We start from the raw sequence: 26,775 nt of genomic DNA, 5'->3' as shown, positions 1-26,775 counted from the left end.
TGATTAAGAAAGATAAAAATAACTTCTTTCCCATTGTGTTTTTGCGGCTTTTCTTACAAAAATAAATCCTCTTGAGAATGGAGTACTTCATCAGTAAATTGTAATCTGCTGGCAGATCTTTAACACGTTATTTCCAACAATCCTCCCTGACCTCTTGCTCCTAGTGGGAGAAGTCCATTTCACTATGGACCACATACATATCCCCACCATCCCCATGACCTTCAGACTTTAAGGAAATAAAAATAATTATCAGCACCCCAAATCCAGGATGTAAGTGTTAGACAACTGTGTATTACTTGCATAGAAAATATTTGGGTAAATGTACTGTCAACTGTGAGTTCCAGTGACATGCCTGTTGAAAGAGTGTCCTAGTTGCCCCTGGTGCCAACTCTCATTCTCCAGCCAACGCCTCTGTGAAAGCATCACCTCACCTCCCTGTGACAGCAACCTGCATGGAGATGAGACTATGAGTCCCTTCCTGCCCCAGGGCTTCTGTTATTGTCTTTCAAGTACACAGGTGCAACTCAGAAGTGGGGGGTTCAACACCTCATTGAGAAATAAGGGCCGATGGGAAGGTAAATAGTCTGTTTTATCCTCAGATGAATGAGTCTGGGAGGCTCTCTAGGATCTCTGCAGAAAGCCCTGAATCTAACACCTGTTGCCTTCACAATTTTATGTTGGCTTTTCTTCCTCCCCCTGATCCTTCACTCTTACTCCTTGGAATAACAACCTGATATGCTATCAAAATGCAAATCCTTATTGTCTTTGGTTTTGCTTTTATGTGAAACCCAAACTAAGACGTAGATATCCTGGATACTTCACCAAGCAGCATCATATGGGGTTGGGGGGAGGGGTGAGCAGAGGTTTAAAGTCAGATCTGGGTTTGAATTCCTGCTCTGCTATTTATTTGCCACATTCCTTGAGGGAGTAATTCTTTGAGGCCGGTGGCTTAAACAACACTCCACTGTTTTTTGTGAGGAATGAAAAAAAAAACAGAAATAAAGAATTTCAAAAGTCTCTTTAGAAACAACTATAAATTATATCAACCAAAATTTACACATGCACAAATAAACTCATGATGTTGCTATGAAATCACCAATAAAACCAACGAGCCTCTGGAAGATCTGACTGTGAACACAAGAAAATAAACAAAAAGAAAAGCAGTAAACTTGAGATGTACCTCCAGAACCACAGGTATAGTGTTTTTAAAAATTTAAGAGATCATCATTGCAATTTTATATCAAGTTTAAAATGAACAATAGGCCAGGCACAGTGGCTCACACCTGTAATCCCAAAACTTTGGGAGGCCAAGGCAAGCAGATCACTTGAGCTCAGGAGTTCAAGACCAGCTTCGGCAACATGGCTAAACCCCATCGCTACAAAAAAATATAAAAATTAACTGGGTGTGGTGGCACGTGCCTGTAGTCCCAGCTACTCAGGAGGCTGAGGCAGGAGGATGAACTAAACCTGCGAGGTTGAGGTTGCAGTGAGCCATGATCACAGCACTTCACCCCAGCCTGGGTGACACACTGAGACTCTGTCTCAAATAAAAAGGAAAAAGAAAATTGATATTTCTCTTTAAAGAAAGACAAATTGCCAAAACTGAGGAAGAAAGCTTGTTTTTAAAAGATTACCATAAAAGAAACAGAAAAGTCAATCAAAAGATTTACTCCCCATCTCCAAAAAGACCAAGGCCTAGATGTCATGGGCAATTTTATTCAAATACCAAGATGTGGTCATACCTATGTCACTTAAATGTCCCAGAGAATAAAGGAAGATGATGGCTTCTGTTTCATGTTATACACAACCATGATATAACAACATTACAAGGACACCACAAACTAGGATAGAAAGCCAAGCTCACTTCTGGATGTAAGTGCGGAAGTCCTAAATAAATACAAACAACCTGAATCCAGCAATGTACTAAAAGGATAATACCTCATAACCAGATAAGATTTATTCCAGGAATATAAGAATCATTCCACATTAGGACATTCATTAATGTGACTTACTACATAAAGAGAAAATAATGTTATCATTTTGATACATGCAAAAAAGATACTTGATATAAATAAAAAGTCCATACTTTTTTCTTTTCTTCCTATTTTTTTGGTGGTGAAATACATGTAAACATAAAATTTACCAACCCAACCATTTTTTAAGTGTACAGTTCAATAGCAATTAAGTTCATTCAGGCTGTTGTGTAACCATCACAACCCTCCATCTCCAGAACTTTTTATGTTCTCAAACTGTAACTCTGTACCCAGAAAACAATAACTCTCCATTCTCTCCTCCCCTCAACACCCAGCAACCACTACTCCATTTTTTTCCTCTATGTTTTGACTACTCTAAGTACCTTAAATACGTGGAACCATACAGTATTTGTCTTCTTGTGAACGACATATGTAACTTAGCATAATGTCCTCAAGGTTCATCCATGTTATAACATGCGTCAGATTTTCCTTCCTTTAATATTCCATTGCATATGTGTGTGTGGGTGTGTGTGTGTGTGTGTGTGTGTGTGCACGCGCACTCATGCATGCGCCACATTTTTTGTCCACCCTCTGTTGATGGACACTTAGGTTGACCCCCATTTATGCTGCTGTGAACATGAGTGTACAAATATCTCTTTGGACCCTGCTTTCACTTCTTTGGGGTATATATCAAGAAGTGTAATTGCTGGATCATATGGTAATTCAGGTTCATATTTTGAAGACCCACCATACTGTTTGCATAAAGGCTATACCACTTTACATTCCCACCAACAGTGCCCAAGGGTCCCAATTATTCCACATCCTTGTCAACATTTGTCATTTTTTTAATAGTAGCCATCCTAATGTGTGTGAGGCAGTATCTCATTGTCGTTGTTATTTGCATTCCCTAATGATTAGATATTGAGCATCCTTTCATATGCGTATTAGCCATTACTGTATCTTCTTTGGAGAAATGTCTATTTAAGTCCTTTGGCCATTTTTGAAACGGGTTGTTTTGCTGTTGCTGAGTTTTAGCAGATCTCTGTGTATTTTGGATATTAATTCCTTATCACACATATGATTTGCAAATATTTTCTCCCATTCTGAAGGTCGTGCCTCTTAACTCTGTTGAATAGTGTCTTTTGATGTACACATTTTCAACATCAAGTCCAATTTTTTTCCTTTTGTTACCTGAGCCTTTAATGTCATATAGAAGAAGTCATTGCCAAATCCAGTGTAATGAAGCTTTTCCCCTGTTTTCTTCTAAGACTTTCATAATTTTAGGTCCTTCATTTAGGTCTTTGATCCATTTTGAGTTAATTTTTGTATATGGTATAAGGTAAGGGTCCAACTTCATTTTTTTGTAGTGGATAGCCAGTTTTCCTAGCTCATTTGTTAAGGAGAATGTTCTCTATTTAATGTTCTTAGCACTCTGGTCAAAAATCATTTGACCATACATGTGGGAGTTATTTCTGGGCTCTCTAGCCTAGTCTATTGGTCTCTATGTCTATCTTTCTGCCAGTATAATGTCCACCCTTATAGGTATTAATGACTATTTCTACAACATACAGAGGAGGGAGAGGAAAAATATGTAGTATCTGTATGAGAGAAATTATAAAACTTCACTACAAAATTTCTGGTCTTATTTTGTATATTCCTACATTACTTGACTCTTCCTCCCAGTGGGCTTGTATTGCTTTTGGTAAAAATGATAAAAATAACCTCGTATGATGCTCTAAGATAGGAGTTAAGCAGAGAACAATGCAAAGCCCTCTTTGTAGCTGAGGTGTGCATTAAATGCCAATAAAGAAATAATAAAGTCCAGAGAACAAACGAGAAAAAGAATATACAACAGAGAAAAGGACAAAATATTTTCAGGATGTGTGGGGAAGTTTCATATTTCAAAACAAGACTGGCCACGGTAAATTAACTCTGTTTTTGTCATTCATTTTGGAAAATATCCTGACACAGGAGTTTTAGAGATGGCTAATTAAAGAAGAGGACTTGGTGAATGAGGGAAGTTAGGAGGACTGGGTCGGGAGTTAAGATTGTTCCCAGCATATGGCACAATTTGGGAGTTAAGTGCAACAGGAATGAGCAGACAGTTAAAAGGAGGTCCTTAGTGGTCTGGTAAGTGGTCTCTAGAGCAGAAGGTAAGCACTGCGATGGAAGCATCTTGAAAGGAAGAGGCTGAACTATCTAGGACAGACAGAAGATGAGCAGGGCTAGATCAGGATCCACTAAATCGTGTAAAAGAAGAGGATTCTTAGGGGAAAAGGATGCATATGGCATAAATGGGGTGTCACTGGTACCTTTGAGGTAGCCCTAGAAGGCTATGGAGTGGAGCAACCCAACCGAACCAGTGAAGGCGGGGGTGGGTTACAAGATCACCCAGTAGCTGACAACTCTACCACCCACTTCTTCATAGATTAATGATTACCTTAAGATTAAAGAGTCCAGAAAACAAGCAGATAAGGCTATTAGTGTTCAACATGATCAAGGTCGTACGTGAAAAACCCACAGCTAAACATCACATTCAATGGTGAAATAATAATGCTTTCCTCCAAAATCAGAAACCAAACAAGGATGCGCCCACTTGTGCCACCTCTGTTCAACACAATACTGTAAATTCTAGTCAGAGCAAATAGGCTAGAAATAAAAAAGCATCCAAATTGGAAAGAAAGAAGTACGATTATCTTTGTTCACAGAGGACGTAAATTTATTGCAGAAAATACTAGAGAATCCACCAAAAAAACTGATAGAGCTAATAAATTCAGCAAAGTTGCAGGATATAAAATCAACACACAAAAATCAGTTGTATTTCTATACCCTAGCAACAAAATATTAAGAAATTTTATTTACAATACCATCAAAAATAATACTCAGAAATAAATTTAACCAGGGAGGTGACAGGCACAGATAAAACTATTTAAAAATGCTTAAAGAAAGTATTAAATATCTAAATAAATAGAAAGACATCATCTCATGTTCATGGACTGGAAGACTTAATATTGTTAAGATGACAATAGTACCCAAAACAATATACAGATTCAATTCAATTTCTATCAAAATCTTAAAATCTACTTTTTGCATAAATAGAAAAACCCATTGTAAAATTCATATGGAATTCCAAGGCACATCAAATAGCCAAAACAACTTGAAAAGAAAGAACAAAATTGGAGGGATTGCATTTCCTGATTTCAAAACTCACTACAAAAGCTGCAATATAAATCCTCAAATATACAGTCAACTGATTTTTGACAAGTGTGCTAAGACCACTCACTGGGAAAAGGAGTCTTTTCAATAAATAATGTTGGAGAAATGGGATATCCACATACCAAGAATAGAGTTAGATCCTTACCTTTCATGATATACAAAAATCAACTTAAAATTAATCAAAGATCTTAAGAGCTAAAACTGTAACTATAAAACTCTTTAAAAAAAACCAGAAGTAAATCTTTATAACCTTGGATTTGACAATGGTTTCTTAAATATGACACCAAAAGCACAGGCAACAAAAGAAAAACTAGATAACTTGGACTTTATCAAAATAAAAAAAAACTTTTGTGCAAAAGATACTAAAAAGAGAGTAAAAAGACAACCCACAGAATGGGAAAAAAAATTGGAAATCATAGCTTAAAAGGATTTGTATCCAGAACATAATAAAGAACTCCTACAACAATGACAAAAAACCAAACAACCCAATTTAAAAATGGGCAAATGACTTGAATAGACATTTCTCCAAAGACGATATATAAATGGCCAAGAAGCACATGAAAAAAATGCTCAACACCATTAGTCATCAGTGAAACGCAAATCAAACCCACAGATTCCACTTTACACCCATTAGAAAGGCTATTATTAAAAAAAAAAAACAGAAAATAACAACGGTTGGGAAGGATATGGAAAAAGTTGAACCATCATGCACTACTGACTGTAATGTAAAATCATGCTGACACTGTGGAAACCAGTTTGGCAGTTCTGCAAACACTTAACCATAAAATTACCATTTAATGCAGCAATTCTACTCCTAGATATACATCCAGAAGAACTGAAAGCAGGTACTCACACAGATACTTGTACACCAAACTTCACAGCAGCATTATTTCACAATAGCCAAAGGGTGGAAACCCAAGTGCCCATCAACAGAACAGATATACAAAAGAAGGTGTACATAGACAATGCAATATTATTCAGCCATAAAAAGGTATGAGGTTCTGACACATGCCACAACACGGATGAACCTTGAAAACACTGTGCTTAGTGAAATAAGCCAGATGCAAAAGGACAAATATGGCACCATTCCATTTATATGAGGTACTTGAAATAGGCGAATTGGTAAAGATGGAAAGTAGAATAGGGATTACCAGGGGCAGGAGGAAATGGACAATGGGAAGCTATTGCTTAAGAGGTAAAGAGTTTCTGTTTGGAATGATAAAAAAAATTCTTCAAATAGATAGTGGTGATGGTTATACAAGATTGTGAATGCATTTAACGCTACTGAATTGTATGCTTAAAATGTTAAAATGGCAAAATTTGACATTTTATGTTATGTATATTTAACACAGTAAGAAAAAAATGTAATAAGAAAGGATTATCAGGGTTTCCTTGAAGAAGACTTTTTTTTTTTTTTTTTTTTTTTTTTTGAGATGAAGTTTTGCTCTGTTGCCCAGGCTGGAGTGCAATGGTGTGATCTCGGCTCACTGCAACTTCCAGCTCCCAGGTTCAAGCAATTCTCCTTGCCTCAGCCTCCTGAGTAGCTGGGATTGCTGGCGCCTGCCACCACACCCGGCTAATTTTTTGTATTTTTAGTAGAGACAGGGTTTCGCCATGTTGGCCAGGCTGGCCTCGAACTCCTGACCTCAGGTGATCCACCTGCCTCAGCCTCCCAAAGTTCTAGGATTACAGGCATGAGCCACCACACCTGGCCTGAAGAAGACATTATTAATAACCTCACAGGAAATGTTAAGTGGAAGAAGACAATGGCCCATCAAAAAATCGAAGAAGAAAGCCAGGAGATAGTTCTTTCGTCTAGTATTAAATATGAAACAGGTATTTCATAACCATAGAGCTCCTACAATCAAACTGCAGTATCTATGTCCTACCAAGAAGGGGCGGCCGGGCGCGGTGGCTCACGCTTGTAATCCCAGCACTTTGGGAGGCCGAGGCGGGCGGATCACGAGGTCAGGAGATCGAGACCACAGTGAAAACCCGTCTCTACTAAAAATACAAAAAAAAAAAAAAAACTAGCCGGGCGTGGTGGCGGGCGCCTGTAGTCCCAGCTACTCGGAGAGGCTGAGGCAGGAGAATGGCGTGAACCTGGGAGGCGGAGCTTGCAGTGAGCCGAGATAGCGCCACTGCACTCCAGCCTGGGTGACAGAGCGAGCCTCCGTCTCCCAAAAAAAAAAAAAAAAAAGAAGGGGCAGACCTCTGATAAGTCTAATTTGCAAAAGAAATGCATACATTTCAACAGTTCTCTCTTGACTCCCAAGTAAGTAAGTATCAAGCAACACACATCCTTCATAAAGAAGTGCAGACAAGCAATCCAAAGAGAGAGAAATGTATTTTCCAAAATTCACTTTCTTCTCATAGAAATCACTGGGACAAGAAACCATGCTTTTCCGAGCTCTGCATCATTGCCACATATGAAATAGTGGGTAGAGACAGGCTGCTACTCAGAGTTGCAGAATTACAATAAAGTGTCTCCAGCCTTGAAAACGACTTTGGGATGTTTCACTTATGGGAGGGTGGGGATAGGTGGCACTTTTCTAACTAACAATACACAGAATTTCCTCTCTGGTTTCACAGCAGTGAAGTGCTATTCACAGGATTAAAAAATGAACAAATCATCTGCCTCCATTTCCTAGAGACAAACATTTCGTTTGATAAGTAAACAAAAAAGTCATTTATACTCAAAAGACCACTTGGATGGATATAAACAGTTCTGATTTACTCAACGGGTCTGGAGGGGGTGTAATTTATTACAGTCCATTTAGTGCTGTAACAACTGCTTTTCAAAACCCGACACTGATTCATGAAAATGAACATACGGGCTCTCTTTGCAGCATGAACTCTCACAGCCTCAGGCAAGTGCTGATAGAAATGTAGTACAAGGCATTGCGAGAATGGTATGCGGAAGCGAGCAATTACGCCAGTATTTAACCCAATCTATCGCTCATCAGAAAAGTGCTTAGTACTGGAGTCAGACCCAGACAGGCTGACAAGGAGCAGAGCCACTTAACTGTCCCCTCTGGCAATTACACTCTCTCAACCTAAGAGTGTGTCAAATTAAAACAACTACACATTGACTTTTCACTTTCGTAAACATTAAGAGGTGATTGACAATTTCAGGCTGCAACCAGCCAGGCATTATCCATCTGCCCCCCTCCTATGCCAATCTGTTCTTAGCTCTGATAGTCTGTTTCTTTAGGAATAATCCTATAGGACACTAGAGGATACAGGGGCTTTTCCACTGGAGTTTACCATATCTTACATATAAGCAGCTACAGATGATCCTTAAAAACTGGGTATTTTAAAAATTACCATTAGTCACTTTCAATTAGAAAAATGCTAGTCACTTAGAACTAGAGAAATTGAAAATCACCCACAGTCTTTAAATGCACTAGTATTCTCACTGCTTCTATTATAACTGATTTTGGAGGATTCCCTTCCCTGGTTACCCTGTATGCCTTTATTTCAGAACTGTAGGAAAGATACAGTTGAGACAGCTGGGAGAGACAAACGAAAGTAAGATAACCGAGAAAATATTCACCAGAGAGATCCAGGTGCATCAACAACTGCCAGGCTTGTGCTTAGGATTCAACATTCAATGTCTGGTGTTCTCTGATGCTCACAGAAAAGGGCCGCAGTCGCTTGGAAGTGTCAAAACCTTCCTCTTTTGCCACTTTGTCCTCTTGACATCAAGACCATTTAACGGGGGAAAGGAGAGTGTTTAACAAATAGTGCCGGGAAAACTGGATATTCACATGCAAAAGAATGAAGCTGGACCCTTCTCTTACACCATATACAAAAATTAACTCAAAATGGATCAAAGACCTGGATTAAACCTAAGAGCTAAAACTATAAAATGCTTAGAAGACAATATGACACTAGATTTGGCAATGACTTCTCTTTTAAAATTTTTTAAATTTCTTTAATTTTTGAGACAGGGTCTCATTTTTTTGCCCAAGCTGGAGAGCGCTGGTGTGGTTACAGCTCACTGCAGCCTCAAACTCCTGGGCTCAAGTGATCCTCCTGCCTCAGCCTCCTGGATAGCTAGGACTAAGGTGCATGCCACCACACCCAGCTCTGATTTCTTAAATATGACACCAAAAGGGCAGGCAACAGATGAAGAAACAAAACAAACTGGGCTTCCTCAAAAATTAAAAATACGTATGCATCAAAGGTCACCACCAACAGAGTGAAGAGGCAACTCACGAAATGGAAGAAATATGTGCACATCTTCTACCTGATAAGGGATGAATGCTACATCCCCAGTTTTGGTCTTAATGAAAGCATCCTTGCCAAGTCTCCAAGGCTCACATGCTGCTCCAAGGCTGTAAGACAAGTTTTCCACTCTGGGCAAGTACCATTCTTGGACTGAGATCAACCAAGTTCTAGCTGAGTTACTCACTTCCATCATCTATTTTTTTTTTTTTTAAAGTGTGCATCACAGGTTAGGTCCAAGGATCAACTAATTCTGTCAGCGGTCACTCAATCCGTCTGTCAGTAACAGCTCCTCAACCCGACAGGATATGAGAATAAGGGCTGATGTTCCCACAAAAGTCAAGACCTTTAAATGGTGTTTGTGAGCATATGGGACTTGTTTTCTCAGGTTAAAGCCCTGCAATGTCCTTTCCGGTCACTGTAAAAGACCCAAAAAGTTGCCGAATAGAACTTCCTATGATGATGGAAATATTCTGTTTCTGCACTATCAATAGAACAACTATCACTCTACAATAGAACGAGCCTCTTGTAGCCACAGAGGACCTGAAATGGGCCTGGTATGACAGAGGAATTGCATTTTCCATTGTAATTAAAATTTAAATAACCGTATGTGCTGGTAGCTGCTGTACTGGATGGTGCAGGCCTACGACATCAGCCTAAAGACGAGGGTTTCAATGCTGGTTTGACAGCCTGAGGCTGAAAAGTGTCCCAGGAAGAAACCCGGTCAGGAGAGACAAGGTCACCCTGCTCCACTCCTAGCTTTGTTACCCATTCTCTCTATTCAGCATCGGCTTATGCATAAAATACGGTCAGTGATTTTTGCTTTACCTACCTGTGGTATCACAGAAACACATTTGGTCTTTGTCCCGGATTCCTGGCACAGAGTTCCTAAAACCCTTGGGATTTTCTGAGTGGTAAGGATATTAGAAGCCTCTTTTGTTCTAATAAAGTGACTTGGTGGCAGGCAGTTAGGTAACTTCCGGATGGGGGCTGGTCTCCCGAAAGACCCTAAGCCTTGATTAAAAGCTTGGAGCTCTCGCCCGGGTGTGGTGGCTCACATCTGTAATCCCAGCACTTTGGGAGGCCCAGGAGGGTGGATTGATCACCTGAGGTCAGGACTTCAAGACCAGCTTGGCCAACATGGTGAAACCCTATCTCTACTAAAAATACAAAAATTTGCTGGGCATGGTGGTGTGCACCTGTAATCCCAGCCACTCGGGAGGCCAAGGCAGGAGAATCGCTCGACCCCGGGAGACGGAGGTTGCAGTGGGCCAAGATCACGCCATTGCACTCCAGCCTGGGTGACAAGAGCAAAACCCTGTCTCAAAAAAAAAAAAAAAAAAAAGAAAGCTTGGAAATCTCAAAGAGCATGGAGATACCCTGCCCTACACACATCTTCCATTTGGCTGCTCCTGAGTTGTATCCTTTATTTAAAAAACTGCTGAGAGTAAGTAAAGCACTTTCTGAGTTCTGTGAGTCATTATAGAGAATTATTGGACCAAAAGGGGGATTGTAGGAACCCCTAATTTGTAGTCGGCTGGGTAGAAATGTGGATAACCTGGGCACCCCATTTTCAGCTGAAGCCTAAAATGGGGGCAGTTTTGTGGGACTGAGCCCTTAACCTGTGGCATCTGGGCCAACTTCAGAAAGTTAGTGTCAGAATTGAATTGAATTGTAGGACACCCAGTTTGTGTCAGAAGGAAAAAAACCTCTCATTACTTAGTAAGATTGTTGTTAGGACTGAACAAAATGACCTATGTCAAAGTGCTTCCAAGAGTAAAAGATTATTTTTCATATATGGATGGTCTATACAGACATTAGATAGTTCATGAATGTTAGCCAGTTCCCTCTGAAGTTACCATTGCATTGGCTCATTATAACATCAAGAAATAACGCACTGCTCTCTCATTCACGTCCCTGAGTGTGGAGGCCCAAATTCTGCTGTATCTGCCAGGAAAACTGGCAAAGTCTCTCACTTTAGCAGTACATCAGAGTTAAATTGTTTAAGGTTATGCAGAGTATTTGTTAAAAGGCAAAGATGGCATCGATTAGAAATTTTCTGAAATTCAGAAGTAGAAATGAAATGAAATGAAATTCTAGGGAGTTAAATGAGGAAAAGAAGAGCAACAATCTGGAGAAGTGTTCTCGTGAGTGGGGTGTGAGTGACCACTGCGTTCTCTATCTCTGAGAGCCACCGCTGGCTCTAGGGATGCAACCTGCAGATGAGGGCCTGACGTGGGCTGGGGTCTCTGTGTTGGAGAGTTAGGAAGGTAAGTGATCAGCAAAGACCAGAATTGAGGCAGTAAGACCCGAAAACACACAACATACTCCGTTCATTTTACACACACTGACCCACCAAATCTCATCAAGAAGAGACATTTAGAGACATAAAACCCTTCAGTAGTGTTAGTGACTGAATGTAGTCTCTCTGCTAAAACTACTGAAGCCCTAGCTCCCAATGTGACTGTATTTGGAGACAGGGCCTTTAGGGAGATAACTGGGATTAAATGAGGTCATACTCTCTAAGACTAGTGTCCTTATAAGAAGAGAGACCAGAGCTCACATTCCATTCTCTCTCTCTGTGTCTGTCTCCACACACACAAAGAGGAAAAGCCATGTGAGGCCATAAGACGGCAGTCTACAACCCAGGAGAGAACCTTACCGGAAAGCAACTCTGACAGCACCTTCATCTTGGACTTCCAGCCTCCAGACTATGAGAAAATAAATTTCTGCTGTTGGGGCCACCTAGTCTGTGCCTTTTTGTTACAGCAGCCCGACCAGACTAATTGAAGTAGTATTAGCATAAAACGGGAAGATAACACAGCCTGGACTGCTCAATGTCCATATGCACCACATTCATCTCACTGCATAAAATGAGATAGAATAGATACTTCACTTTGATAATCTTGTGGTTTAATAGTTTTTCTTGGTCCTGTAATAGTTTTTGAACTAAAAATAAACCAAGCCCCTCCATATTATGGAATGTTATTTAACTACAAAAAGAAATGAAGCTCTGTAACATGCTACAACATGGATAAACCCAGAAAATATTATGCTAAATGAAAGAAGTCAGACACAAAAGACCACATATTCTATGATCCCATTTATACAAAAAGTCCAGAATAGGCAAATTCATAGAGACAGAAAGTAAACTAGTATTTTGGCAGGGGCTGGGAGGGAGGCAGAAATGGGAGTAATATGGGGATTGTTTTGGGGATGATGGAAATGTTTTGGAATTAGATAGCAGTGATGGTTCCATAGCTTTGTTAATATACTAAAATCCAATGAATTATACATTCTAAAAGGATGAATTTTATGGTATATGCATTATATTTTAATGAAGCAGTTATAAAAAGACAAACAGGGCTGTGCACAGTGGCTCATGCCTGTAATCCCAGTGCTTTGGGAGGCTGAGGCAGGAGGCTCGCTTGAGGCCCAGAGTTTGAGACCAGCCTACACAACATAGCGAGAATCTGTCTCTACAAAAAGTTTTTAAAAATCAGCCGGGTGCGGTGGCTCACGTCTGTAATCCCAGCACTTTGGGAGGCTGAGGCGGGTGGATCACGAGGTCAGGAGATCGAGACCATCCTGGCTAACATGGTGAAACCCCGTCTCTACTAAAAATACAAAGGATTTGCCAGGCATGGTGGCGGGCGCCTGTAGTCCCAGCTACTCGGGAGGCTGAGGCAGGAGAACGGCGGGAACCCGGGAGGCGGAGCTTGCAGTGAGCTGAGATTGCGCCACTGCACTCCAGCCTGGGCGACAGAGCAAGACTCCGTCCCAAAAAAAAAAATTTTAAATAAAAAAAGTAGCCAACTGTGGTGGTGCACACCTGTAGTCCTATCTGCTTGAGAGGCTGAGGCAGGGGGATCACTTGAGCCTCGGAGCTCAAGTCCAGCCTGGGCAACATAGTGAGATCCTCATCTCAAAAAAAGAAAAACACTGAAACCACCCTTAGAATTACTGAACATGCTTAGAGAAGGTACTGCACTCCTTTGTTCACTTTCCATTTTGCCTTCTATCCCAGGGTGTTTCAGAGAAGACACAGATGAAATACAAGGTTGTCAGATTTAGCAAATACAAATACAGGGTGCTAAATAAAATTTAGGCCGGGAGTGGTGGCTCATGCCTGTAATCCTAACACTTTAGAGGAGGGCGAGGCAGGCAGATCACTTGAGATCAGGAGTTTGAGACCAGCCTGGCCAACACAGCGAAACCCCATCTGTACTAAAAATACAAAAAATTAGCCAGACTTGGTAGTGTGCACCTGTAGTCCCAGCTACTCAGGAGGGTGAGGCACAAGAATCTCTCGAATCCGGGAGGTGGAGGTTGCAGTGAGCCAAGATCGCACCACTGCACTCCAGCCTGGGTGCAAAAAAAATAAATAAATAAAATTTAAATTTCAGAAACAAATAATTTTTAGTATAATAAAATATTCATAACATGCTTATACTAAACATTTGTTGTTGTACATCTTAAATTTAAATTTAACTGAGTGCCCTACATTTTATCTCGAAATCTTAATAAAGTGATTGTACAAGTTGGGCCGACCCACCCTGGTAAAAACAAACTGCTGGGCTGATTTGGGGATAGTCTCTCGTTGTCCAAGAGTCAAAGCCAATGGAAAGCTTCTGGCTCCTCTACTGCCCCTAGAGGTCAAGTACCACACGCCTGTGATTGTTTCCTTCGCTGCCTCGGGAAGCTCAGACCTGGCCGAGTTAATCACCTCTAGTAAGAAGACGCTGCAACTAAGAGGCAGAGGGTATGGCTGGGAAGGCTATGCTGACCTCTGCATTTAAAGTAGAGGAAATCCCTAACCCAGATTTTACGCAAGTATACATGGGGGAGAGATCCTGGATTCAGTGGAGAGGCAGGTGTTTAAAGACCACACAATGATTCTCCTAACAATCCTGCTACACTTAACAGAGAATTTTAAAATATGTGTGTTAAGGGGATGATCACGGGACTGCGGAGCCGGCTGCTGTCTCTAAATATTATTTTTTTATGGAGCTCATTTTTAATATCACCACTTTTAGCGTGAATGTAATAAACCTGATCATGCAATAAATTCAGTGTGCTCTTTTATTTTGCAGATTTAAGCTAAAATACCATCAATCTCTTGGAAGCAGCATCTTTCAAGATAACACTAGGCAGCACTAGGATTTTAATACCCACTAAAAGAAATAACAAATAAGCCACTGACTTCACAGACCTCCCCAAGCAGATGTGCTCAACAGGACAGGCAAGATGCTCCACCATGGGTGGCAACAGTTGTATGGGTTTCTCCTCTTTGCCCTCCTATCTAAGGGACATTCCAATGTACCACAATACTCCCGGGAGAAAGTGTTCCAAGTTTTCATAGGAAAGGATGGCAAACATGGTCACTTCACACGCAGCAAAATCAAAGCTGCTTCTAAACTGAAATAACCATCTACTCTAGTTCCCCCCAAAGATTCCATTTATGCCAATTTCAATGAACAACAGTTTGGAAGGCACATAAAATCTGGTCACCATTCTTTACACCAGGAAGCGCATTTGGAACCTGACCTCAGCATCTATTGTATACCCCGTGTATATGGGCAAGATGGGAAGTATATGCCTATATATAAATATAAATACATATAAAGCTAACTTTCAGCGTTCAGAAAACAAAAGCTATCCCCCATATAACAGCCAAATTCTGACATAACTCAATTTGGACACCTCATCTGGTGTGCACTGCACTCATTCCTAGTGTAAACCCCACCGCGCCGGGCAATGATATACTGTAATGTCACATCGCAATCTGGATTTACTATAAAGGGCCGCTGACGAGCTTCAAAGCAGTAAACATTGCAGCGAGGTGTATTTCACACTGAGCTGGTTTTTATGAAGAACACTTCACCGCCCAGGCACGGCACCTGGATGATGAATGGTGAAAGATGCATGACAAGCTTCATCATTGTTTGTAAATCTTAACTGTTCCTGCTCACTAACTCTGGAGGCAATTTTCAAAGACAGCGGCCGACAGAAGGACAGCACAGCTTTCCTGAAGGTTATTCAAGTTGTACTGGGCCTGGGCCGTGCCTCTGAAGAGGCAAGCAGGGAAAATAAACTCCAGAAGTACTCCATGCCATCCCTGAAAAAAATTGCTAGAGCCCTGTGGATTCAGGTCAGATTCAAATGAGGAAATCTCATGAGTGATGATGCTGGAAGCTCTAACCCAACTGGCTAGTGTCACATCCAAGGAGGGCCCAACAGACAGACGCCAGTTCTCCGGGATGTTTAAATACAAATGGTCTCTAAATGAGTAACAGAAACTGGCCAACTTGATGATCTGTGATGTGCCCACAAGAGAGTTGCGTCCCTCTACTGAACAGGCAGGTATGGAACTCACTGCCACACCTGAATCCCATGAAGATAACATCAGCATTGAAAACAGACAGGCAATGTTTTCTAGTAAATATGTTCAACCTGGCTATGTCAGAGCATTTAGGAATTCCTAAAATGTAGTTTCCAGAGCTTCTCTCTCTCTCTCTCTCTCTCTGTGTCTTCTCTAGGCTGCAATCTTTAGCCAAAATGAAAACCTCTGTGTAGTTGTTCCGTGTACTCAATTTATAGCTTTTACAGAATAAATTAAAGACGTAAAAGCAATCTAATAAGCTACTGACAGACTAGGTGAAGATTAAATAACATCTTCCTCAAAAATTATCTGAGGAAAACTGCCAGGCCTCTTAGTCACAGGAGTTTAACAATAAAATAACAAGTAGAATATGTAATCACTTAACAGCTGATGCCCACAGGGAAAAAACAGAATAAATATGTTTGAAAGTAGTTGATTGTGTTTCTATTTGCACTTATGATTTCAAAGCTAATCACTAGTTATTTAATTTTGTGATTTCTGCCCTTATCAAATATTAACCCTTCCACTTGACTCTCTCTTATTAAATAAAAGGAAAATTCAAATATAACCACAAAATTAAAAGTGACTTTCCTGTGCTCATAAAGGTGTCTTAAAGTTTATACTGAGCTTTGGGAATAGCAGTGTAAAGAGAAACACCACACCTGATATGCCGAAGCGTTTAAGTTTGCTTTTGAGTTTTTTACTATGACACTAATGTGCTACAGAACGACAACCCCAGATGGGGGCATTTCTGCATAAGGCATGTGCCACCAGAGTAGGTTTTGGAATCTCATCATTACAGCTAAAGAAATTGCATCCATGCCTTTAGTCCCTGCAAACGGAATATTCCCAAGTGCACTCTCAACCCCAATCACAGCCACCGTTTCCTTGAAAATACTTAAGACATGAGGGTGCCAGACTGTAGGCCAGTGAGGCCTTAGATAAACAGCATCATCACGGAGCTTCAGTTCCTCCACGTGCCACACTGGAACAGGACCCCTCCTTTCCCCCACCTAACAGGCATTGTCTCTATGCTTCAATATCCTCATCTGTAAAATGGGGATAATAGCATTATCCAGATAATTAAATGAGTTATACACAGAGTGGTCAGACATTGTCTTACAGACACTGGAGGAGCTGCACATGTGTTTGTAAGGGAAGAAAAAGAAAAGGAAGGAAATGAAGAGAAAAACACAGGATATACTAGAAGAAAGAGGGCCCAGGAAAGTGATTCAGGGATCTGAGTTCGCAGGCTGGCTCCTCCCCTTAAACCCTAGCAACAAGGCTTAGAGGAAGTCACGGCCCTCTGCCTGCACACCCACCCTTTCTGTTAAGTGTGAATATTGAATAAGCACCTCTGACCCTCCGGCGGGGCTGCGTTCTTAATCAAAATACCAGTCGCACATAAAGAATTAAGTCCCTAAAATTCAAGTTTTCCAAAGGGAAGATTCTAAATGGCACAAATCCAAGATGTCTGTGGCCTGGGGACAGTACCCCATGTTTGTTGGTGTTTGATTTATTTCACTGAATGCTTCACTGGAATACCTAACTCCAAGTAGATGAGGAGTGAACAGAAAAGATTCCACAGTTGTTTCTTACTCATTTAAGAAACGGCAAACCACCCCGGGAACCATCTGAGAACACTGCACGATGCCAGGCACCTGGAGGAGTACAAAGCTGACCCTCCGTGTGGGCACGCACCCTGGTAATTCTTGCTAACATGCTGCAGTGAATGGACCTCATCCTTACATGAATGAGTCTGACCTCCCTGAGGTAGGCCCCTGGGAAGTCCTGCTGTTTCCAGACTACAGCCTGGAGGAGGCCTTGTCAAACGGCAGTGCTTTACACAGAGGACATGTTAAAGCCCGAACGGCTCTCAATCTTGCCCACAGTTTGCCTTGTGGGGTGCTCTTTGTACGGAGAAAGAGAAAGAAGTTTGAAGGAAAGACAGAAATCTGCTTGTCCTCATCCTACAGCATGTCAGCTTGCTTCTGTACTATTCTTCAGGCATAAAGGGACCTGCTGGGGCTCTTCACATTCCCTGTAAAGCACCGGTGTGTTTTACTTGGCAAACATATCATAAATGTAATATATTAAAAATACATCTTTAAAGCTGCCATTTCCAAATGTTTATTATCTGCTTAAAATTAATATGCTCCATCTTCCTCACTCGGCAGACCGTAGTGTCTAGCTAATTTCAAGAATCATGATACACATACACTTAGCCCTCCTTAATGACAGTAATCATGTTCATTTGTACAGCCCACTGCCAGGCACCTGCCGAAACAGAAAGATACATAAGCCACGGTAAAAGGTCTACATATAAGAATATGAGAGATGACAGATTCTGCCATACTTTTACATAATTCCTTATGTGATCTATATATAAAAATACAGCGGCTCACGTCTATAATCCCAGCACTGCGGGAGGCCGAGGCGGGCAGATCACTTGAGGTCAGGAGTTCAAGACCAGCCTGGCTGACATGGAGAAACCCCATCTCTACTAAAAATACAAAAATTAGCTGGGTGTGGTGGCGCGCACCTGTAATTCCAGCTGCTCAGGAGGCTGAGGTAGGAGAATTGCTTGAACCTGGGAGGCAGAGGTTGCAGTGAGCTGAGATCATACCACCGCACTCCAGCCTGGGAGACAGAGAGAGACTCCACGTTAAAAAAAAAAAAAAAAAAAAGGAGAGATTGATCATCTTACTACTGGCTCCAGAGCTGGGGACCTGAGCAAGACCTTGTCTCCTGGGATAGCTCCAATGCCCTTCCATTCACTGGCCTTGTTGCCACTGAAAGCCCCACTTACTTCTCTGTTCCAAGTTAAAGCTGAGAACAAAATGGTCACATAAGGAAAACAGATTTACCTACAAAGTGCTCTTTTCTTTGAAATTTAGCAAATAATAAGTCATTCTAAAATGTCAAGTTTAAATTAAACTCAACATTTTCTAAATGTTGCATAAAACACATTCAGCTTTCCTTAAAGCAGAGAAAGACAAGGGTTGATGTTTTTCTATCCCACTGGCTGAGAAACACAGCTCAGGGCAGGACGCACACGTAACAAACGGAGCCCTCCGAGTCTTTGCCCCACTCTCCTTCAGGCCAGGGCCAAGCTCTGCAACATTTCGAAAGCGTCATTCTCCCTTACAAGAAATGCCCACACAGCCCTCGCAGGAAAAAACAGGGGAGCGTCATGATAATACCTGCCATCCTTTACCTGCATTTTGTGATGACTGAGCTCGTTTGCACATCAGACACCATTTCATCCCCACAACACTGGTGTGGCCTCCACAGAGCCAACATCCTCACCCTCTCTCAGCAGGCAGGGAAGGCTCTCAGGGAAGCATCTGGTACCGCCACATAACCTGCTAAGTCATTGGTCCCATTCAGTTTCCACGTACAGAATTCTCCACCATCCCACATGGCCACTTGTCACAGAATGTCACCTCACCTCACATAAAGGGCACCTTTGGCGTTCTGGATCAAGAGCAAGTAGATCTGAGGGTGCTCCCAACAGAGAGCAGAACCTCAATTTTCTCACCTGCAAACCTGGGAGGTGCAGCCAGATGACCTTTTCCTAAAAGTCCAAGACTGATGTGCAGCATTAAGCAAGTCCTCTCCCTGAGGTGCGAGCTACCCATTTTGCATGCAGTCCTGGCCATCATGAAGGAGAGGCCTGTGGTATCAGTGAAATCAGGCACTGCTAGACTCCCTGGTCCACGACATTGCTAACGCCAGATGGATTCGAAAAGTTGTATTTGGGAGCACAGAGGCCTCTGCAAGCTGCTTACACATCACAGAGGAGCATGAAGCCTTCAACTCCGTGGAGCCAGTCACTGACGGTGGCCATCTGGTCTTTGGGTAAAACGTAGATGCTCTGCAACTCGCTTCACAGAGCTGCTGACAGCCTCTGTGTGTTAAATGAGTAATACATGAACACTTCATGATCTGTAAGCACCACCTTAAATGTTTCTTTCTCCTGAAAAGAGTGCAGCTTGGATGTGAAGGAAGGCTGAAGTTGCACGAGAGGCTGCCACTCTGAGTCGGAACCAAAATAAGGCACCTTTTCTAACTTTTAAACCAAGATCACAAAATAAATAGACAAAAATATCTAAGTGTATTACCTTCACCAACTGAAACCTAAACCTTTTTGCAGGTGTTGGCCAACCATGTACTCCAGCAACTTATACTCCAGAATTCAACATGCAGAGAACGATGTCTATTCTCAGATGTGCAGTGCCACCCACCTCTAGACAGAGGTGCATCTGTTAAAACACAGGGCCTGCTGTGGAGATCTGTCTCTTCATCCCCAGTTGGGGAAGCATTATTTCAAAGCTGTTCCCACCACCACTTCCCGAACAGCTTGCATCTGTTACTATGAAGTGGCCACACTCTTATATAAGGCAACCCTCCACCTGGGCACTAGACAGGTGATCTTCAAACAGTCTGTGGAGGGGGAGAGGCCTGCTTTAATTTTTTTTTTTTCCAGTTTCCAACCCACCGTGGTCTGGTACTTTGGCAAAATACAATAAAAATGAACTACTAGAGCCTCCCAAACTTTTTTCTTGGCCAGGTACGATGGCTCACACCTATAATCCCAGCACTTTGGGAGGCCGAGGTGGGAGGATCGCTTGAGCCCAGGAGTTCAAGACAGCCTGAGCAATATGGCAAAACTCTGTTTCTACAAAAAAAGAAAAAAGGAAAAAGAAAATTAGCTGGGCGTTGTGGTGCTCACCTGTAGTCCTAGCTACCCGGGAGGCTGAGATGGGAGGATCACCTGAGCCTGGGAAGTTGAGGCTGCAGTGAGCTATGATCGCACCCCTGCATGCCTACCGGTGCTACAGAGCTGGAAGGCTGTGTTGTGATGCACTGCTGGATGCAGTGTGGGTCTCAGGGTCTCGCTCTGTCACCCAGGCTGGAGTGCAATGCTGTGATCATGGCTCACTGAAGCCTGAATCCCCTGGGCTTGCTCCAGTGATCTTCCTGCCTCACCCTCCCAAGTAGTCAGAACTACAGGTGCGTGCCACCAAACCCAGCTGATTTTTATTTTTTATTTTTTTGTAGAGATGGGGTCTCACTATGTTGCTCCGGCTGGAAACTACTTTTTTTAATGGAAAACAAGTGTTGGCAAGGATGCGGAGAAACTGGAACCCTCATATATTACGGTAAGAATGTAAAAAACCGATGCAGCTGCTGTGAAAAACAGTAACATGTTCCTCAAGAATTAAATATAGACTTACCATAGGACCCAGCAATTCCACTTCTAGGCATATACCCAGAAGAAGTGAAATCAGACATTCAAACAAAGACTTGTACACAAATGTTCAAAGCAGCACTATTCACATTACCCAAAAGGTGGAAACAACCCAATATCCCTCAACTGATGAATGGCTAAACAAAATGTGGTATATCCATCCATACTATGGAATGATATTGAGCCACAAAAAGGAATGAAATACTGATCTATATAACAGTGTAGCTGGATCATGAAAACATTTAAGCTAAGCGAAGCAAGACACAAAAGGCTACATATTATGAGATTCCATTCCAGAACAGGCAAATCTATAGAGACTGAAAGCAGATTAGTGATTACCACGGGGCCGGAGGAGGGAGGATGGGGGGTTTCCTTTCGGGGTGATGAAAGTGCCTTGGAACCAGATAGAGGTGACGGTTGCCCAACTCTGCGAATGCACCAAATGCCAGTGAATTGTACACTTTAATTACGGTTAATAGTTAATGTTAGGTGGATTTTACCTCAATAAAAAAATGGGCTACTAGAAAAATGAAAGACAAAAAATATAAGCCCCAATATTTTATTAAACTCAACAGACGAAACTGCTCTACCAAATTGCTATAAAGTTGTTTTCCTCTCTATTTCTTATCTCCTGTCTTAGACACGTAAAAAGCACTCCCAGACCCACATCAGACCATGGCCCCCCCTCTGCAGACCCTTGGTTCCCACCCGAGCTGGCTTGCTGAGGGTCACCCCTAGAGCAATTGTGTCCCCCACACACTCCCTGTATCCACAAATTCTCGCGCGATCGGGATCGCCCTCATCAGCATACAAGCCTATTATAAAATCTCTCTTCTTTAAAGAAAGAGCCAAGGCCCTTCCTTGAACTCACTTCCCCACGGGTTGATGCCCCATCCCACTATTCCACTTACAGCAAAACTCCTGGAAAGCTGCCTGTACTCACTGCCCCAATTCTTCTCTCCCACGCACTCCTGAATACGCAGGCAGGCTTTGGTTCTCAGCTCCCACCAAAGTGACCACTCAGAAGGTCACTGCTCATTGCCACCTTGCAACAGCTGATGGTCGATTCCAGTCCTCATCTCATTTGACCTATCAGCACTCTTTGGCTCTCATTAAAATCCTTTAATTTGGTTTCTAAGGCACCACTCACACAGAGTTTCCCTCCAGCCTCACAGGCTGCTCCTCCTCCCTCTTTTCTTTGCTAGTCCTCTTCATCTACAGGGCCATAAACACTGGAGACACGCAGGGCTCAGTCCTTGGTCCTTTACACTCTCCACCTACATTCATCTCTCCAAATGATCTCATCACATTGACTTCAAATAACACCTATGCACTGAACTCCCAAATCTTCATCTCCAGCAGAGATATTTCCCCTCCCCCTCAGACTCCACACATCCAACTCCTAATCAACAATCCACTCGGGTGGTTCATGGACATCTCAAACTTAACACATGCGAAGTTAAACTCCTAATGCACACAAACTTATTTTCCCCACAGTCTTCTTTACCTCAATAATTGGAAACTCCAATCTGCTTTGGAATTATCTTCGAGGAGTGTACAAATATGGAGAAAATCAAAATGCCAATTGGTCAGGTCAAAAATTAAGGAGTCATCCTTCACTCCTCTCTTCCTGTCCCATCCAAAGCCCAACAGCAAATCTTGTTGGTTCTATCTTCAAAATATATCCAGAATTCGACCACCCATCATCACCGCCACGCTCCCACCCTCACTCAGCCACCATCTTCTTTTGCCAGAATTACTGCCATCACCTTCTAACTGGTCTCCCAGCTTCCGCCCTTGCATCCCTATAGTCTATAAGAAAACAGTCATCAGGGTGATCATTTAAAAGCACAAGACAGACAAATTACCCTGTGCTTGAACCCTCCTATGGCTCCCCATCTCACTTGAAATAAAAGCCTAATTGTTTGCAATAGCTTACAAAGACCTGCATGATCTAACTCCACCATCTCTCTGACCTACCCTCTTAACGTTTTTCAGGATAAGGAAAGAAGGAATGGCTCCTATCCTTTTACAAAGAAAAGCATTAAAAAGCAGTAACATGACAAAAGGAAAACTTTCCTTGTAAAATTTCACCCACCCCCTGCCCAACATTCAATATTTTTCATGTTGCCAGCTTTAGCAAACCCAGAGGAAGACATTGAACTTGGACTCATTTTTTTAGATGATAGAGAGGCTAAGCTTAAATTTATTTTTAAAGAAACTGAAGAACATAGATTTAATGGGCAAATTTATACTTGAATAAGACTTTAGAGAAGACATTAAACCTACTGAAAACACTGTCTTATCAAGTTATTTAGAAATCTCTGTTTAGAAGTAATAACAACTTACATATTAACACAATCAACCAAAGGAACTTAAACTTGATGGATCTGCTAAATGTAACTGGTTATGAACCAGCCTTTACCAATATCTCACAAATGAATATACTGATGTCCGCATCCCCACCCATCACTTCCCGTCTCTAGCCTCAGCCCCACCTCCCAGAAGGGCTAACATGCTCTCAAAGAACTCCTCACTGTGCCAATGCTGATAAAACTGAGGATCCAGGGTCCCATGAGATGACCTTTGAGGTGTCCTTACTGATCTCCAAACACAACGCTTCCTTTACCTTCCCACCTGCTTTGTAAAAATTCATGCAGTATAAAAAAACCCAAAATAGCACACATTTGGAAGGCATTAAGCCACACTTCTTTTAAAAATTAGCTGGGATTTTGATTTTCTATGTATTTGTACACTCCTTCTCGAAGATAATTCCAAAGTAGATAGTGCTGAGATTTTACTGTAGTTCTTCCCAGCTCTCGTTTCTGAAGCTTGAGCCTCCTACTTAACTGTTAGTGGGTTAGCAGGGTACCAGGAATTTAAGCCTGGGGCCTCCTCACACACTATTCTTTCAAATAAACACATGGCCAGAAAAGTAATAAAGAACTGTAGGTGGTATTCACCTATTCGTCTTTCCCTGTGAGCGCTAGTACAGCTGGTCTTTTTCTTTCCTGGACTGTAACCTCTTTCGGAGTCGCTTCCTTTTCTGCCATAAATTCAAATGCCTACCGCTCCTCTCCAAATTCGCTCCTCTCTGCTCTAATAAATTGCCTCTTATATTTTTGTCTTACTGCCTTGCTCTGAATTTACACCTTTGTCTGAGGAACGCCAGCGCTTCTAAAAATATTCCATCATTCCTGGCGTAAGAAGCTCAGGCAATTTCTTCCTGAAAGTGGGTTTAATTCTTAATTTTCTGTATAAACAAATGTTCCTTTAACTGCTTCATCCCCAAATTGTGCAGACAAGCCAGTTAGGATTCTGACCTTTCATGCTTGCACACTCTTACAGGGCAAACTCGGTTAAAAATAATACCAGATTCATTCATTCATTCACTCAACCAACGAATAACAAACAAAAGGCATCATAGCAGGTAAGAAGGTATAGAAAATGTGTTGTTTGTCCTTAGAGAGCTTATAAGCCAAATAAATATATAGACTCAAAAGCAGTATGAAAGAAGGACCTATGGGCACACATTAGATAGTATGAATACTTATAAAACAGAGCTGTGCTTGCCCACTCCCAGCGGAAAGTGATTCTTAATAAAAGTGAAACTGCAATCGACAATGTGTACTTTGGCCTCTGCAGCTCAAACTATATAGGCTCCCATGACCTGTATATTTCATATTAATAGAAGTCCTTTATTTTATCTTAATATGGTAAATAAAGCATAACTTGCCCAGCTATTTTAGACTTTATGGTTCTGAATTTGGAAATCAAAGCATGGTTCTGATTCTCATTTTCTAATTTCTCTAGAGAGTCAAGTTATTTAGAAAATGAACATATCCTTTTATTTAGTACAGAGTAAGTTCTTCTAGATCAGTTTCTCTTCCAAGACAGTCTCCACTGCCCTGATTTCCACTTACTGCCTATCGTGTATGTTTTTCACTTTCCTACATCAAAAGAGGATGCTTAACTATAAAGAACTTAAACACGGGATCTGGAAACGCAGCAGCTGTAAAGACCTGCCTCTCACCACAGTGAAAATGCTGGGGGATGTTAAAATTGAAGTTGAGTTACTATGTATTTCAAAGTGCTTTGATTCATTAAACAGTCGTTTTTTATTTCAAAGCCATTATATCAGAGTTATTTGCATTGCTACTGCATAAACTCTGAAATCTATTGTATTAAAAAATGTTTTATTACGTTATTTTCCCCAAGAAGATGAATATGCCTTCAATTTTAAAATGAAAGTCTTTGGGAAAGGAGTTTTCAATACACAGAAGCTCACTTCACAAAAAATACCAGGTCTTGAACCACATTTAAAGTGCCCCTGTATTTCCTATTGATCCTCCATAAAATACACTTTTAGCTTACAAAGGGGAGTCTCTCATCTTACTCCTGTCACTCTAGGAATCCAGAAAGGAAAAAAAACACGATATTGAGAATCAAGCATAGCAAAGTCATTTTATAACTAAATTCTTTAGAGGATACTTATCCAAGCTTCACACAGCAATAAACTTTCCAACAATTACTAACAGCTAAGCCATTAGAGACAGCTAATGACCCAGTACTGGATAGCCATCCTCTCTCAACCCCAAACCCAGTCTGTGTGACCAGATACCTACCGCTCGCCCTGGCTTCCGGGTAAGAGGGAGCATCCTCAAAAGTGAAGAACTGGGGCACGCTCTGGCCCAGGTAAGAGGGAGGCGGGTAGTAAGAATGCATCCTGTACTGGGAGCTCACTGCGTGGCGGTTCTCCATGTTCTTCATCTGCTTAAGAAAAAAGAAGAAATATATTGAGACCAACATTGCATGTCACAACTAGTACAATAATTATCTAATTCTTTAAAAAAATGTAACAGGCTGGGCACAGTGGCTCATGCCTATATTCCCAACACCTTGGGAGGCCAGGGAGGGAGGATCGCTTGAGCCCAGGAGTTCAAGACCAGCCAAGGCAACACAGTGAAACCTCTTTTCTACATAAAAATCAAAAAATTGGCTGGGTGTGATAGTGAACGAGTGAGATCTCAGCTACTCAGGAGGCTGAGGTGGGAAGATCACTTGAACCCAGGAGTTTGAGGCTGCAGTGAGCCGTGATTGCTTGCACTACTGCACTCCAGCCTGGGCAACAGACAAAGACCCTGTCTCAAAAAGAAAAGCAAATTAAGGGAACGGCCTGTCTAAGTTGGAAGTGGCCTCAGCCATGAATATACTCTTCTGATGTACTGGGCCCTCTTCTATGATGGTGCCCTTTCTGTCTTAAGGTCCCCTCTAAAGCACCCCTGAAATTCCTTCTGGTCATTTGGTGCTCAATTAACCAGTACAAAAGAGAACAGGGTGGTGGAGAGGGGACAACACAATCTGCTGTAACACTAACAAATTTGTTTGAACGGGCACAAGTTATCAGACCTCTTCCCATGTTTCTTCATGTGTAAAACTGGAATTTTATCTTGGTTACCTTACAGTGTTCATATAAGGAGAGTATTTAAAATGACTGTAGGCTGGACACAGTGGCTCACGCCTGTAATCCCAGCACTTTGGGAGGCTGAGATGGGTGGATCACGAGGTCAGCAGATCGAGATCATCCTGGCTAACACAATGAAATCTCGTCTCTGCTAAAAGTACAAGAAAATTAGCCAGGCGTGGTGGCGGGTGCCTGTGGTCCCGGCTACTCGGGAGGCTGAGGCAGGAGAATAGCGTGAACCCGGGAGGCGGAGCTT

General features: G+C 41.8%; 1 protein-coding gene across 2 annotated transcripts in view; it reads right to left on the bottom strand.

The window, feature by feature from the left end:
* DMRT1 (doublesex and mab-3 related transcription factor 1) overlaps positions 1-26,775 on the bottom strand; it is a 124,433-nt gene that overhangs the window by 25,549 nt on the left and 72,109 nt on the right. For both annotated transcript variants that reach the window (XM_003273858.4, XM_030814509.1), the window contains exon 4: positions 25,681-25,825. In XM_003273858.4, coding sequence (XP_003273906.1) covers positions 25,681-25,825 — 145 coding nt within the window. The remainder of the gene's footprint in view (positions 1-25,680; positions 25,826-26,775) is intronic.

Source organism: Nomascus leucogenys, chromosome 1a, assembly GCF_006542625.1.
Source record: "Nomascus leucogenys isolate Asia chromosome 1a, Asia_NLE_v1, whole genome shotgun sequence".
NCBI lineage: Eukaryota > Metazoa > Chordata > Mammalia > Primates > Hylobatidae > Nomascus > Nomascus leucogenys.
Note: the sequence above shows the minus strand (reverse complement) of the source record. Positions and strands in the feature narration are given on the sequence as shown.